The sequence below is a fragment of the Podarcis gaigeae genome (genome assembly GCF_964106915.1).
Source record: "Podarcis gaigeae genome assembly, chromosome: 4".
NCBI classification, from domain to species: domain Eukaryota; kingdom Metazoa; phylum Chordata; class Lepidosauria; order Squamata; family Lacertidae; genus Podarcis; species Podarcis gaigeae.
In genome coordinates, this window is record NC_139677.1 from 61,132,118 (window position 1) to 61,146,647 (window position 14,530).

At 39.8% G+C, this 14,530-nt stretch overlaps 1 protein-coding gene across 4 annotated transcripts in view; it reads right to left on the bottom strand.

Moving 5' to 3' along the window:
* The window catches only part of LOC310843212 (multidrug resistance-associated protein 1-like), a 30,157-nt gene that overhangs the window by 11,071 nt on the left and 4,556 nt on the right, over positions 1 to 14,530 (bottom strand). For 3 of the 4 annotated variants that reach the window (XR_014563560.1, XR_014563561.1, XM_083736119.1), the window contains exons 5-16: positions 12,600 to 12,777; positions 10,948 to 11,202; positions 9,270 to 9,335; positions 8,191 to 8,328; positions 7,202 to 7,348; positions 5,271 to 5,355; positions 5,106 to 5,172; positions 3,686 to 3,812; positions 3,147 to 3,323; positions 1,972 to 2,139; positions 1,682 to 1,868; positions 130 to 190 (exon numbers count right to left, since the gene is read on the bottom strand). Coding sequence is in view for 2 of the 4 variants with exons in the window: in XM_083736119.1 (XP_083592245.1) it covers positions 130 to 190; positions 1,682 to 1,868; positions 1,972 to 2,139; positions 3,147 to 3,323; positions 3,686 to 3,812; positions 5,106 to 5,172; positions 5,271 to 5,355; positions 7,202 to 7,348; positions 8,191 to 8,328; positions 9,270 to 9,335; positions 10,948 to 11,202; positions 12,600 to 12,777 (1,656 nt within the window). In the remaining 2 variants the exon portion in view is untranslated. Of the gene's footprint in view, positions 1 to 129; positions 191 to 1,681; positions 1,869 to 1,971; positions 2,140 to 3,146; positions 3,324 to 3,685; positions 3,813 to 5,105; positions 5,173 to 5,270; positions 5,356 to 7,201; positions 7,349 to 8,190; positions 8,329 to 9,269; positions 9,336 to 10,947; positions 11,203 to 11,453; positions 11,579 to 12,599; positions 12,778 to 14,530 lie in introns of those variants that run through there. The other variant, XM_083736120.1, reaches the window with a different exon arrangement.

Sequence of the window (14,530 nt, forward strand, 5' to 3'; positions counted from 1 at the left end):
CAACTTCAAAGCAGCTTACGAAAGATAAAACAGTAAAATAAAGAAAAAATTACAACCCTAATTTAAACAAACAAAAGTTTAAAATTACCTCATGGAAAGTGGCTCTAGCAGCTATTTCTGAGTACTCACATGTCTTTTTCCCCCAGCTGTCTTTTCTTTGGTACAATGTGGTCTCTTGTTTTGATTTTACCTTAAGAATAAGGTTAAACAGGATTTATAATAAATAATAATAATTACCTACTGAAATACCTACAATATATTGGGCTGAATCCAGAGACACCAGAAATTCTGGCAATGGTGCTGTGAGCTGAACAGCACCATGAGTTGTTGAGCAAGATCTAGCAGAAGGCACTTTGTGCAACATCAAACAACAGCTTATGCAATGACTTGTACAAACAGCAGCACATCTCTGAATTCTCCTCTCTGCTCAGGCAAGGAGCTTCTGCAAAGTCATAAAAAGAGACGTTGTGTTTTTGTGCAAACACAACGTTTTTGGATTCAACACAATAAAGTGTAGTCAAATGAACATTCATCAGGATAGAAACAGATCATTTAACTGCTGATACAAAACAAATGGTGTGAACTTAATTTCTATGTTCATTCATTAGTCGGTCAGTGATCCCCACCCTCCCGCTGCCCCAACAAAATGAATGCAGCCATCCATTCTACTGGGCACAAAAGAAGTACTGAAATATTATAATATGATATTCCAGCATCTAAAGCTAGCTGAATTTAAGCAAAAGAATTAATTTGACTGTTACAAATGACTTGTTTATTAATTTGACTTGTTACAAATGACTTGTTTATATCTGTTCACTTTTTTCTTTCCTCTTCCATCAAAAGGCCCATCAGAGCCAACAACCTCTGACAAGATCAGGGTTGGGGCCCACCTCTCCTTCATCGCATGGGAGGGATTCACAAAGAATAGTTGGACTGTTATTTCTAGAGAGTGAATCCTATAGACAAATACAGTCAGTTGTGAATGATCTAGGCTAGTCAGAAAGAAGTTCTGGCTAAAATAAACTGGATTATCTTGTTTTTCCATGCATCAGATTTTAGCAGATCTTGAAATCTTAAAGGTTCAAGAAGCCCAAAGTAGCAGAAGATGGAATTATTAAACACACACACAGAGCAGAAACGCACTGAACATTCAGTGCATGATGGGGCAGAAAGATCACACTTGAGTACCATCCCACTGCACTTTACATGCTATTTGCTATAATATATAAATGGTGAGTTTCATGACAGTGTATGGTGTCATGGGTAAAGTACTGAACTTAGAATGAAGAGATCTGGGTTCTCTTACAACTCACCATGAAGGAAACTGGTGTCCCTGGCCTGCCACTCAGTTTAATCTACTTTTTAAGTTTATAGCCAACCCACAGGGAGACACTATATTCTGCCTGAGCTCCTTGGGAGGAGGGGAGACAAAAAGTAATTGATTTCTACATGCACATATATAGCAGATAAGGTGTCACAGCTACTGTTCAAAACTAGGGAAGTCCTACATGTCATGGAGGCAATAAGCCAAATCTATGGAAACCAGGGTTATAACAGGTATGTCTGAAGGGAGGCGGGCACAATATACATGCATTGGCTTTTATCATTTTGAGCACAGGGTTCAAATGTCACAAAACAAAATCACACAAGTTGGCTTGTACAAATCTGTTTTGTTACCTACTTGACACTGAGGGCATCTCTTCATCTTCCTTTCCTCCACCAAAGGTTTGAATAAGCTCAGCAAAGTTTGCTCTTCGAGAGAGTAGGTCTTTGTAACTTCCCATTTCAGTAATTCTACCATCTTCCATCATGATAACTATATCGGTCTGAGAGAGGATTGCAAGGTTGTGTGTCACTAAAATACGAGTCTTGGGAGAAAGAAAACACAACCATGTTTATATTTTACACTGTTAAATAGGAAAATGTTAAAAGTATTAATTCCAAAGACTGAAAAGAAGCATCATTACGTACCTTGTTTTTCAATAAGCCTGAGGGCCCAATCACCTTCTCAAAAAGATGCTTCCCAACATGGACATCTACTGCAGATAAGGGATCATCTAATAAATAGAGATCAGCACTGCTGTAGGCAGCTCTAGCTAGGCTGACTCTCTGTTTCTGGCCCCCACTTATATTCACCCCCTAGGAAAAAATAAGGCCAATACTATTCAAAACCTTTAAAAAAACAATAATGTACTTCCCGCCCCAGCCCCAAAATCCTTAATATAACACATTAATATTGATAATATTAAAAAAGAAATACTCTTATCAGTAGAGTATAAAAACAAGATTATAAAGTAATTAGAAAATGACCTGTGCTTTGGCCAAGTTTCACTCTTTTACCTGCTGGTGTGTTTAATATTGGGTGGAGAACATGGGGCCCTCCAGATGCTGTTGAACCACAACTTTCATTAACCCAGCCAGCATGGCCAATGGCCAGGGAAGATGAGTTGTAGTCCAACAATATCTGGAAGGCCACAGATCCCCTGAATAATATTCACACTGCAGTCCCAAAGGATTTCTGTCAATAGATGTGTTCTTGTAAACATACAGTCATACCTCAGGTTGAAGTAGCTTCAGGTTTAGCATTTTCGGGTTGCGCTCTGCAGCAACCCGGAAGTAACAGAGCGCGTTACTTCCGGGTTTTGCCGCTCGCACATGCGCAGACGCTCAAAATGACGTCATGCGCATGCGTGGAAGCGGGTTGTGTTCGCCTCAAGATGCGAACGGAGCTCTGGAATGGATCCCGTTCGCATTCTGCAGGAAGACCTTTTACAGAGTTCTGTAAACGTTAAGTGACAGTTCTTCATGTAAGAACTGCACAGGGACATGTCTGTCAATGTGAACTTGAACATCTTGCTACATGCCAGTCACTCCACATGGAGTAATAGTGTCACTAAGTCAGTGCAAAGTCTATTTTCTGTGTTATGTTAAGTACACAATATTACCCCAAACACTCTCAGTCTGCTTTTCCGATTTTATTAAGGGCGCAGTTTCATCTAGCAATGAACTATCACCATAACCAATAAAGTACAATTTGAAAATGGCTCACACAGATCCCTAATGAAGCCCAACTGTCTTTCTTAGTACTTTTAAATTTAATCCCTATCCTGAATAAACCGTCCACGCACATGGGCATTTTCACTTACCCTTTCTCCAATTTCTGTTTGATCCCCAGCTGGTAATTGCTCCAAGTCTGGCAACAAAGCACAGGCTTCCAAAACCTTTTCATAGTAGAGCTTGTTCAGTTCCAGGCCAAAAAGAATATTTTCCCGTAAGGTGGTATTCTGAATCCAGGCTTGCTGGGACACATAAGCAACTGAACCCTGAAAGAAAGAAGAAAACACACTGAAGTGTGCAATGCTCTAAGAAGGGCTGAACTCCATGAATGAATATTCATCTTCCTGCAGACACTACAATTCTAGCTCTCTTCAGGCCACACTGCTAGAATAAGCCTACAATAGGACTGGCTCAAACCCTTATCAGTGTAGAGAAACAATGAATTCTTGAGAGTTCAAGAAGAGCCACAGAATTTGTTTTCTTTTTTAAAAAAACACCCTGTTAAAAAGGTAATATGAAAAAAATACTGCAATTTTTTCAAGACTCAAATACACAGGAAAAATACACTTACAAACAATAAACATTTTCAAAATAAAAATAATCTGAAGCCAAAACAGTCTCATTTTACTTTTCTCTGAGCAGTTCCTCCTGTTTTTTCCATTTCTCCCAGAACTGCAGAAAGGAGAGATGATTTTCCAGCTCCTACTTGACCCACAACAGCAACCAGTGAACCTTCTAGGATCTCTAGGTTCAATCTAGAAATATTGAAGGAAAGAAGTAGAATTTATTTAATGGTTGTTCTGGAGAATAAGAATCCTTACTCAACAGTAAGCTATATCCCGCCCTCCTTGTACTTTTGGGTCACCTGGGTTGCATAGCTTCCTGCAGGGCCCTAGTGTTTCAGTCACCACTGCGTGCTGTCACAATAAGGGTTGTCTCTGCTCCAGGGCCTTCCACAGGCTTTATACACATCATAGCTAGAAGCCACCATCCATTTCTCTCAAATTACACTCTCAGCCATCAACATTTTACCATTCCCATCCTCATCTAGTTAAAGTTTGTTTCATATGGCCCCTTTTATTAGCTCATGTGTGAAACATGGGGCAGGGGGGTATCCATGGAGAGTGGGTTCCCACATATTCAAATGCTTTTGGCACATCTACAGAGTGCACAAATTCATTCTGTAGCAGCAAGTCTCTGGTGAACCTGGCAAATGTTTTACTGTTTACCGGTGGACCCGAGTTAATGTTTTAACATGCCATCCATACAGATCGTGGCAGTTCCTTTATTTTGTTGTGGATGTCCAACACAGGCACACACCTATTATATGTACACACACATAACTACTATTGGTGATGTAGGATGAGGATGAGGGATCATGGCTGTATATCAATTTTAAAAAGGGCTATCACATAGATGATGGAGTAAATTTGTTGGGACTCAAATGAATAGGTGTGAATTACAAGAAAAAGATTTTCAAGTAAATATTTAAGAACCTCCTGACAGTATGAACTGTTTGATAGTGGAGCAGACTGCCTCAAATGGTGGTGAACTCTTCTTCTTCAGTAGAGGTATTTAATCAGAGGTTAGATGAGAGATACTTTACTAGTGAGTTGTCTGAATCAACTGGAGTTTGAATTAGATGACCTTATATAGGAACTGAGCTTTCACCTTGTTTAATAATCAGCAGTCTCCAAATTAAGGCACAGCTCTTATATCCTGGATATCGTGTTTGTGCAACACATGATTATTTGCTTTAGGCAGAAGAGGATGCCAGGACCATTCTCATAGCTGCTGTCAGATGTACTGCATATGAAAAATGCAGAGCTACCTGTACTAATGTTGCCTGCAAATCTGATCTTCCAACTATTTGCCCTTTCAGAGATTCCTTCCCTTCCCAATAAGGTTTTTCCCCTCAGTTCCCCCTCACTATAGGATGTATGAGTTCTCATTTTCATTTGATCACTCATCCCCAGTATTCAGGACATTGACCTTAGCACATGATTACAGATTTTTGCATTAGACTGTAAATATAGTTTATTTCTTACTTATTTAAGGTTGGAGCTCCAATCTTCTCCCAGCGGAAAGAGGCGTTAACAAATCTAAATGCATGATCTTGAAGTTCAGAAACAAAACAAAAGTTAACAGACACAGACTCTTCAGCCCAAGTTCTCAAGCATCAGTCATATACTGGAAACAGATGAAAAGCTTACCCCCACTGTAATCTGTGTGGATGTTTTGAGGGTTGAGGTCTTCAGAAGACAGAAAATCATCTAAACGAACTATAGAAACCTTTGTCTGCAAAAACAGGTGCATGCTTAGTCAATTTAGATTTTACAAAATGATTTCGAGGACATTACAAACCCATGAAGATTTTTTTGCTATTTCCAAAAGCAAAGTAATGCTGAACTGCTTACAGTTAGCCTGAGGCTGAAAACACACTGTTTCTTTGCTAAAGTGTCTCATATGCTTTTCTTTAGCCACGTGGGGAGCTAGTTCTCTGTAGGGTCTACCAAAATAGAGCACACTTTACTTCCTTACAATAAGACAGCAATCCTATAGTGCCTCCTGGGTGAACTAGATGGGGCTGAGAGGAGTTCTAGCCCAAAACGCCTACAGAACACCAGGCACAGGAAGGCTGCATTAAGTATTCATCTGTTTTCGCTCTGATTTTGATTTAGTAATTCATTGCTGAAGATAGCTTGCAGCATTGCGGGCAATGAAAGGTAAAGCATCATGATCACAGAAGGGACCCCATTTGCAACATCCTTTATACATCACCTTTGGGCTCTCAAAGTGACTTACACAGTTAAATGATAAAAAGAGCATTAAAACAAGGCAATAAAACAAATTCAGAAACAGGTAGGAATCAAAAGATGTCTAAAGGTTAGAAAGCCTTTACTGCTCAGATAAAAAGCATTACTGAAGGGGGCCAGCCTAATTTGGGTTGCCATATTTTGAAGAGCAAAAAAAGAGGACACATTTACCAAATTCTATTTTTAAGTATGGATTTCAATGATGACTCTACCCATGAAAAAGAGGACATGTCCTGGAAAAGGAGTACATATGGCAACCCTATGAGTTAGGGTGTCACACTCATTATCACTGGACTCTCATGCTTAAGCCTAATAATAATAATAATAATAATAATAATAATAATTTATACCCCGCCCATCTGGCTGGGTTTCCCCAGCCACTCTGGGTGGCTTCCAACAAAACACTCAAATACAATAACCTATTAAACATTAATAGCTTCCCTAAACAGGGCTGCCTTTAGATGTCTTCTAAAAGTTTGGTAGTTATTTTTCTCTTTGACATCTTGTGGGAGGGCGTTCCACAGGGTGGGTGCCACTACCAAGAAGGCCCTCTGCCTGGTTCCCTGTAACTTGGCTTCTCGCAGCGAGGGAACCGCCAGAAGTCCCTCGAAGCTGGACCTAAGTGTCTGGGCAGAACGATGAAGGTGGAGATGCTCCTTCGGGTATACTGGACCGAGCCTTACAAGATAGTTGGCTGTAATGGATAGTTTTCAGGAAATTGAGATCTTAAAGCCAAAATTATTCTAATAGTGGAAGTCATTTGTTTAAAATTCAAACCTACCCCAAACTATTTATAAAGTATGTTTGTACAATGTTTAGAGCAAAAAGAACAACAAGCGGGGGAGGGGGCATTCTTGCCCCTTCCGTTTGTGATTCAATTTTTAGGCAATCTGTACCTCTGCCTCACCCTTGATGCTTATTTCCTATGGCAACTGAACTGAGGGCAGATGCACTTGTATAGGGAGAATAGCAACAGGGAAGTAAGTGGTGGATCCCATATGAGTTTGGCTTTCCACACTCATGCATCTTTTTTTTTTCTAAAATCCAGGGTCGTTCCCTTCCTGCACTATATGCAATTGTTAAAACAAACAGGTCTGGCCCCAACTTTCAAGATGTGCTAAGAGATTCATCAAACTCCCCCCGCCCAAGATAAACCTTGAAAAGGGAAGTATGCACATCACTTTAGCAAAGTCCCTTATAATTTTATCTAGCAGCATAAACCAATACATTTTAAATGTTAAATAAAAGATGAAAAACATGCACATTATTAAATGTTATTTAAGTACCACAAATATCCTTTCTAGGATATGCTCAAACAGTATATTTACCTGAGCTATTCCAGAAATTGCTGTAGGCAAGTCGAACAAAGGCAGTCGTAAAATATTAAACAAAGAGATAGAAGTAAACACTTTAGCAGCGGTTAAAACATTTTCTTCATCCAACAGAAAATATACTCCAAATGTAGTCAAAGAGACCTTTAAGAGAAAGAAGTAATGGGGTTCCCCCCATAGGTTAAGAGCTCAATTTTCAGTAGTACTGACTGAACAGTGTTTTAGTTTATTGCTAATAAACAGCATGACTGACAGGAAACAACTCAATTCAACATATGTTTCCTTGGCAGAAACCACTAGCAAAAACCAAGCTCTCTTAAGTGCCGTTTCACTTAGTTTAGCTTACTTCCAACTGAAAGTTGAAGACCTTCATATTCATAGAGAAAGCAAGCATATAAGTAATGCACAGTTTGGAGTATTTGCTATGCAGATAGTATCGATTTGTCCTACAGCTAAAGCCAAAACAGCATTAGGCTTCAATCCTAAAATGGAACTTATACATTCAAAATGAACTGCAAAGTTATAGCAGCATAAATGCACCAAGTCTTACCTAATAACTAGCATTATATTCCAAACTAAGCTTAAACTAGACCCATTGGGTTGGATCCTAAATTGTTCTTCCATTCATATAATTTCCCAGACTTTCCTTAAAATTTTATTTTGCTTCCACCATGGTTTCTTCAGAATTTCCCCAAACTCTTTACTTTCTTGTTACATCAAATTAAAATCTAAGCACGAAAATAAAACCCTACTTTGTAATCAGGAAATTTATTTTAATAAATTGCTCTATATGGTGCCCAATACAGAAAGATTACTTCATACACTGGTGGTTTTTGAACCAGCATGTGATAAATCTTGGATATGTACCACATATCCTTAATGGTGGCAAAATGGTTCCTTATCAGCAGGGTTGTCTTGCACCCAGCAAGATGTAGGATATATAATTACCCAACTGTATAAATGAGTGCTATTTCATTAAAACACACCAGGAAAGGGATACAAGTCAACGTCAACATGGAGAACGTTGTCAGGTAGCCAGAGGATTTCAAAACATCGATTTCACGTTCCCGAATGTCCACAATCTTTTTCTGATATGATGGCTCCCATGCGTATAGCTTGAGAATCTAAACAGAGATGTACATTTTGAAACACTGGCACCAGTTAGCAATATTGTGAAATACAACTTTATGCTCAAACATGTGTTATTATAGTACATTTAAAGTGCAAAACATGCACACACACCCCTCATATTGATGTGCAAAGTAGGCTGTGTAGCAGTTCCTCATAAAACCCATAGTCAAAACAAAAAATTCCTTCCAGTAGCGCCTTAAAGACCAACTAAGTTAGTTCTAGGTATGAGCTTTCGTGTGCATGCACACTTCTTCAGATAAAACCCATGAAGACAACTTTTCCATTCTATATCAGAGGACACCATCACAGTTTGACATTTACCTCAAACAGAGACTCTTCCCTAAGAGACACAAAGTGATCAGGTAGTCCATTCTTTTTCAGGTAGGGACATTCTATATGGCGAATGGAAGGACCTCTGCTTGAGGCAATTAGTTTTTTCTCTAGTGCCATCAGTGTGTGTGACACTTTATGGCATACAAGAGGACAAGTTGCTGCCCTGAGGAGCTTGCAATCTAAGACGTGACACAAGAGAAAAAGCAGAGGAAAGGAAGGGGAAGGGAGGCAGGGCTAAACAGGTAATATGTGGCTGTTTCAGTTGCATGCAATTAGGCTTATTCTTATCAATTAGGGCATTGAAATTTCCTGGTTGTGATGCAGCACACTATATGGCAGAAGCTTGCCCAGTCCAGACTCTGAATGAATGATATGAGAGTCGTCTTGAAAGAAATATAGTGCACTCTTCCTGAAAAAATTCACATTTTTGATAGTGAAAAAGGGAATGAATCATAATCACAATAATTGTTCAGAAATGGCAAAGTGCATTATCTATTATCAAGTTAGCTCAAAATAATCTACACGTGGTTATGAATTGAGACATATATATTGTCCTCCATAATCAGACTAAACAAGTATACAGATTCATTATCTGTCTTACCTTTATTCCATGCAAGATTTCACTTAGGAGTTTAATTTGCTGATCCTTACTCTTCATTTGACTTTTCTGAAAAACAATAAAGTTTATTAAGAAAGGTTATAGGGTTAAAGGTTCCTTTTTTATGCTGCATAGCACATATATGTTTCATATCCCACAACTGATACAGCCATTGAGAATGCAAATCAGTAATGTTTCAGGCAGAATAACTGTGGTATTTACTTACACTGGTAGATGACTGACTTTTTTGTTTATTTTTTTTTAAAAAAATAAGCATTATAAAGACAGAAGATTTTATAAATCTCACTTAGTAATTGGGACATTGGACCTGTGTGACAGACACCCTCACTTAAGATGGGTCTGGGTAATGTGCTAGATGTGTCGTTAGATAAATCTTTCCCTTTATTCCCATAGTAGAGGTCTTCAATTAAGTGTTTGTGGTAGGGTTTATGTTTAACAGCAGTAAGTTATTATAATTAGATGAAGGGGAACCCAGAGGATCTAAGTAAGGATAAGGCACCTTTGAAGCACAGCTAGAACTTTATGTGTTTGCACTCAAAGATAGCTTAGTTGCTACTTTTGAAAGGCACTGCACATTGCTTCAAACAGACACTCCTTACTGAGATATTTAAGATCTTTCTCGACTTCACACTTCAAAGCTGTCACTAGACAGATAAATTATTTCTAGGATGACTACTGTCTTACGCTACACATAAAACACCCCAACCTCTCTTCGAAACCCAACCTTTCCTCAGGTAGCTTCACACTTAGCTTCGACATGTAATGCGCCAGACCTGTTGCATTTGGGAGACCTCCTGCGCACTGTCAAGTGCCATCATGCCCTGAAGTCAATGCTGCTCTTGGGTGGGCATGAGGGGGCAACAGATAGATAGATAATACTTTATCCAGCTATAAGCCCACAAGGTAAAACAAATCAATAATTAAAATAGCATTTTACAATAAAAAATATCAACTAAAATATTTCAACGCATAATCTCCTTCACATTACTTACAATCTCTAGATGTACCGTATTATGGCCTTGAAGATAAAGATGGTGCATAGAGTTTACTAGATTTTTAATAGTCATGCAGCATTCCATGAAGTCGTTTATATGAAAGAACTGAAATCAGGAATCTGGCAACCTGTAATGTTCTATAAGAGTCAATGTCCTGGAGTAGATAAGCTAGATGTAATTCAGGTGGTTTAGCAACAATTTCCAGAATGATTGAACTCAGAATCCTTGATCGGGGAACAATGTATAAGGGGCAATTAAACAAGATATGATAAAGGGATTCTATTGATTTGTTGTCACATGCACATAAAACAGAGGATTTACCATTAGAAAATCTATTGCTCAGCACATTTGAGGGGAACACATTAAATCTGGCTCTAACAAATGCGAATCTATGCGACGCAACCGATAAGGTAGACAGATATCGAGGTATCTGGGACATAGATGTAATGCCCTGATTTATCGAGGAACATGTACCTCCACCTGTAGTAAGATTTTGTTGCAAATCAACCTCCTCCAATCTTTGTTTGATGACCTTTTTAGCTGTAATTAGATCTAAATTTAGTATATCGGAAGGAGAGATTCCATAAGACCATCCATTCAAATTAAAATGATCATCTCCCTATAATACAACAACTTTCTACGGTACATCCAACTGAAATTCTTACCTGTAGCTGCTTGACTTTGACAGCAAAAAAAGCATTGGCTGGTAACACCAAAAGCAGCACACTAACACCCGCTAGCACCGAGGGGCCCAGTTCTTGCCAAAGGAAGGTAATGGCCAGGAGGATCTGAAAGGGGGCTGACCATAAGAGGTTGAGGTTGACTGCCAGTTCCGTGAGTTGCTGGATATCTGCTGTCATCAAGTTGACAGTTTCCCCAGTTGTATACTTCTTTCTTGAAGAGCTAGATAAATTTAAAGCCTGCAGCCAAGGAAAGACAGATGGTATAATTAATATTCTGGAAACACATTTTGTAATAGCCCTACCATTGTGATACAAAACCATAAAAGATGGCCACTTTAAATTATCTGGGTGGATTTATGGGAATGCTTTTAAAACTTAAGTATGCCTCCATCAATCCAGCCCAGCAGAACTTTGCATTCACTATTAAAATTAATGATGAAACTTATATACAAGGAAGTTCCATGCGCACATTGGAACAAGACTAGAACCTTTGAAATATTTGCTAGAATTTCTTGTTTCCACTAGCAGATCAGGGGTGACAAAACTTTTTTGACCAGGGGGCAGATCTTTATCTCCCCTCAGCTCCCATGGGTCAGCTCTGACAGGTGGATGGAACCACCCATTTCTCAATCACTTGACATCATAATGATGACAGATGATTGACATATGCATAGTCCCACCCACTTGCCAAAGCTGACCCATAGGAGCAAAGGGAGATAGCGACAAAGCAGAACTGAACGCCCCACACATCAGCTAATGTGTGGGAAGTTCAAGCTTACTTTCTACAGAGTATGGGTGTATCAGTTGCTTCCCTTTGGGAAGTGGCCAGCACACCCTAACCAAGCAGGATGGAATTCCCCATGCATCAACGGATGGGTCAGCGCTCAGTTTTGTTTTCTGCAGGGATCAACTTCATCTGGGGAAATAGTGTGTGCAGCTCAACCAAACAGGACTGAACCCCCACCCAATGGTTAACATCACCTGATTGACAAGTGGACATGGTTTTAGAATAACAGCCTGGAAGGCCAAACTGGAAGCCCTGGCAGGTCAAGACTGCCCCAGGTGCCAAAGGTTCCCCACCTCTGATTTATATTATCCACTTTGCAAAAATTTACTTTATGTCAGTATCTGAACTTTCTATAAATCAGTGGAACAGCTCAAAAAGCCTGTTCACCTTCCAGTCCTCATTGTCTCCTACCCACTCCCAAAAACTGAAAATGCCAGATTAAACACCTTTTGAAAATGTGTGGACTTGGGTTTTTAACCAGAGCATCTGCCACTCAGTTCTGAAAGAACTCATGGAGGAGACATAAGGAAAGGAAATTCCTCACCTTCTGTTCCCCGAGGCAGATCTAAGTGCCCCCTTGGAAAGGTCTGTCCTGAGGACCCTGGAACCTGAATGGAAGACCCCAAATGCAGGGCAGGGGGAATTGGGAAGGCAGCCTGAACAAGCTAGATTCACTTGTGCAGGCTGCCTCTATCCAATTTCCCCCTGATAACAGCCTACTACTACTACGGCCCCCTGCCCACATCCCAAGGACTGGGAGGAATGAAATGTGGAAGGGGCAGTGGGGATTTCCCTTCTGCAGGCATCATTGCCCCCGCCCCCAATATGGACAGACAGGAGAGATTACCTTTTTGTATACAAGGCCAGTGACGGCAGTTCGAATTTTCCCAACAGTAAGCAAGTTAAGGCGCTGGTAGGCCTGTTGGATTAGTGTCTGCATAACAACCACAAGCAGAAGAGCCACTGCATAGCCATAGCCATTCCAGAGTGGAGCAGAGGAATGCTCACACAACAGAATCATTTCCCTGCAATGCAAAACAGCAAAGTTTATTTGATTTTATTCTTAAAGCAAATGATGACCCTATTCCTATTCATATAACACAGTGAATAAGCTTCCAACTTTCATTAGATCCACCTAGTTGAAAAACCAGGAACACCTGGGTGATGTTTATCTTGTTCCTAGAATGTGGAGGACACTGAACAAAGATGCCGAGTTTCACCCAGGTCCTGACCAGCTGGATGTCAAGCCCGGGTGGGCTTCACTGTGCCAGGCCATCCCCTGTAACTGAGAGCAGATGAAGGCAATGGGTAAGCTGGCTGAAGGGTGGCCACCATCCTCTCAGCCAATAACCTCTCAGCTCCTGGGACACAATCCATATGATCTGCAGCATCCCACCCTGAACACAGAACCCCTTCATAGGCTGCATCCTAAGTGTAGGAAATGCTATGTGCTCCAAGAATGCTTAGCATATACAGCGGATGAGTGTGGCCTTTGCATATGGAGGCAGAGGGAACCATCATGTCGAAAGCATAGAAATATGCCTCTCACTGCAACAATCTGGCAGCAGATTCCAGAAACTGGATGGCCTCTGATGCATTTGCACAGGTTGCCCTGTCTCCATATGTCACTGACAGGGGAAGGAAAATTTCTAAACTGAGCAGCACTAATAGCAGAGTTAACGGTGATAAGAGGGCTGCAAAGTTAAATTAACTGAAAGCCTTTAATCAATAAATAGGCGTCAATGATGAACTGGGCAGCATATTTTTTTAAATACAAGTCCTTTTAAAAACTGAAAATGGCACCCACCATCCTAAAAGAGGTATTCCTCCTTTAACTGCAGAAGGAAGCAGATTTTCCTAAGCTGATGGCAGTTGAACTACATGTAGTCATCTAAAAAATGAATTATTATTTATGTGCCAGAAATATTGTTATCCATATGCTAATTTAACAAAGTTCCTTAATCAATAACAATTATTTTTTAAATCAGGTTGCAACTATAGTAGTAGTAGGGCATATAGCTCTTACCGGCACTGTATGCCACTTCAATGTGTGCAATACAACTGCTATAGTAGCCTTGGAGTCCTTGTGTTAGCATAAAGCACTTCTGCTTTCACAAGGAAAGACATGTGATGTCAACAACCCTCCCTATCTACTGATCTGCTCTTGATTACCGAAGGATGCTCTGGAACATTATCATATATGATATAGAAAGATGCCGTAAGTGAGGGAAGTAAGTGAGAGCCAGGTGCTCCACCTTGCATAAACAGAAGAACCTCATTGCTAGCACAAACTAACCACTGGATACAGTCCACAGTTAACCACCTGTAAGCTGCTAACAATTAACCCACAAACATTATCTGACAGACATATGCATGTGATGGCAGCGGTACCCAAACTGATAACATCAGGTTAATCCAATGTCTTAAACGCAGACTACATATCTCTGATTTCAAGAAACTATGCAAATTCTGCTTGCATTTCATTCAAGTTGAAAATGTATCAACATGCAAGAAGCACAATTGGTAAATCATCTCCTTCAAGCCAAATAATACTTGAGATTTTAAAAAGCATATTATTTAAAAGTAAACAAAGCGGTATGACAAATGTATGTAATTAAACAGCCAGAGGAGGTCAGATTTTACTGTCAATGGTCCAGATTTTCCAGGCCAATTACTAGGAAGAGTAGTCCTCCTTCAAGCCAATAGCTGGTTTCTAGCTAATTAATATTACATATAATTTGTATTAATTTATATCTCAACATACAGATACATTTGTGA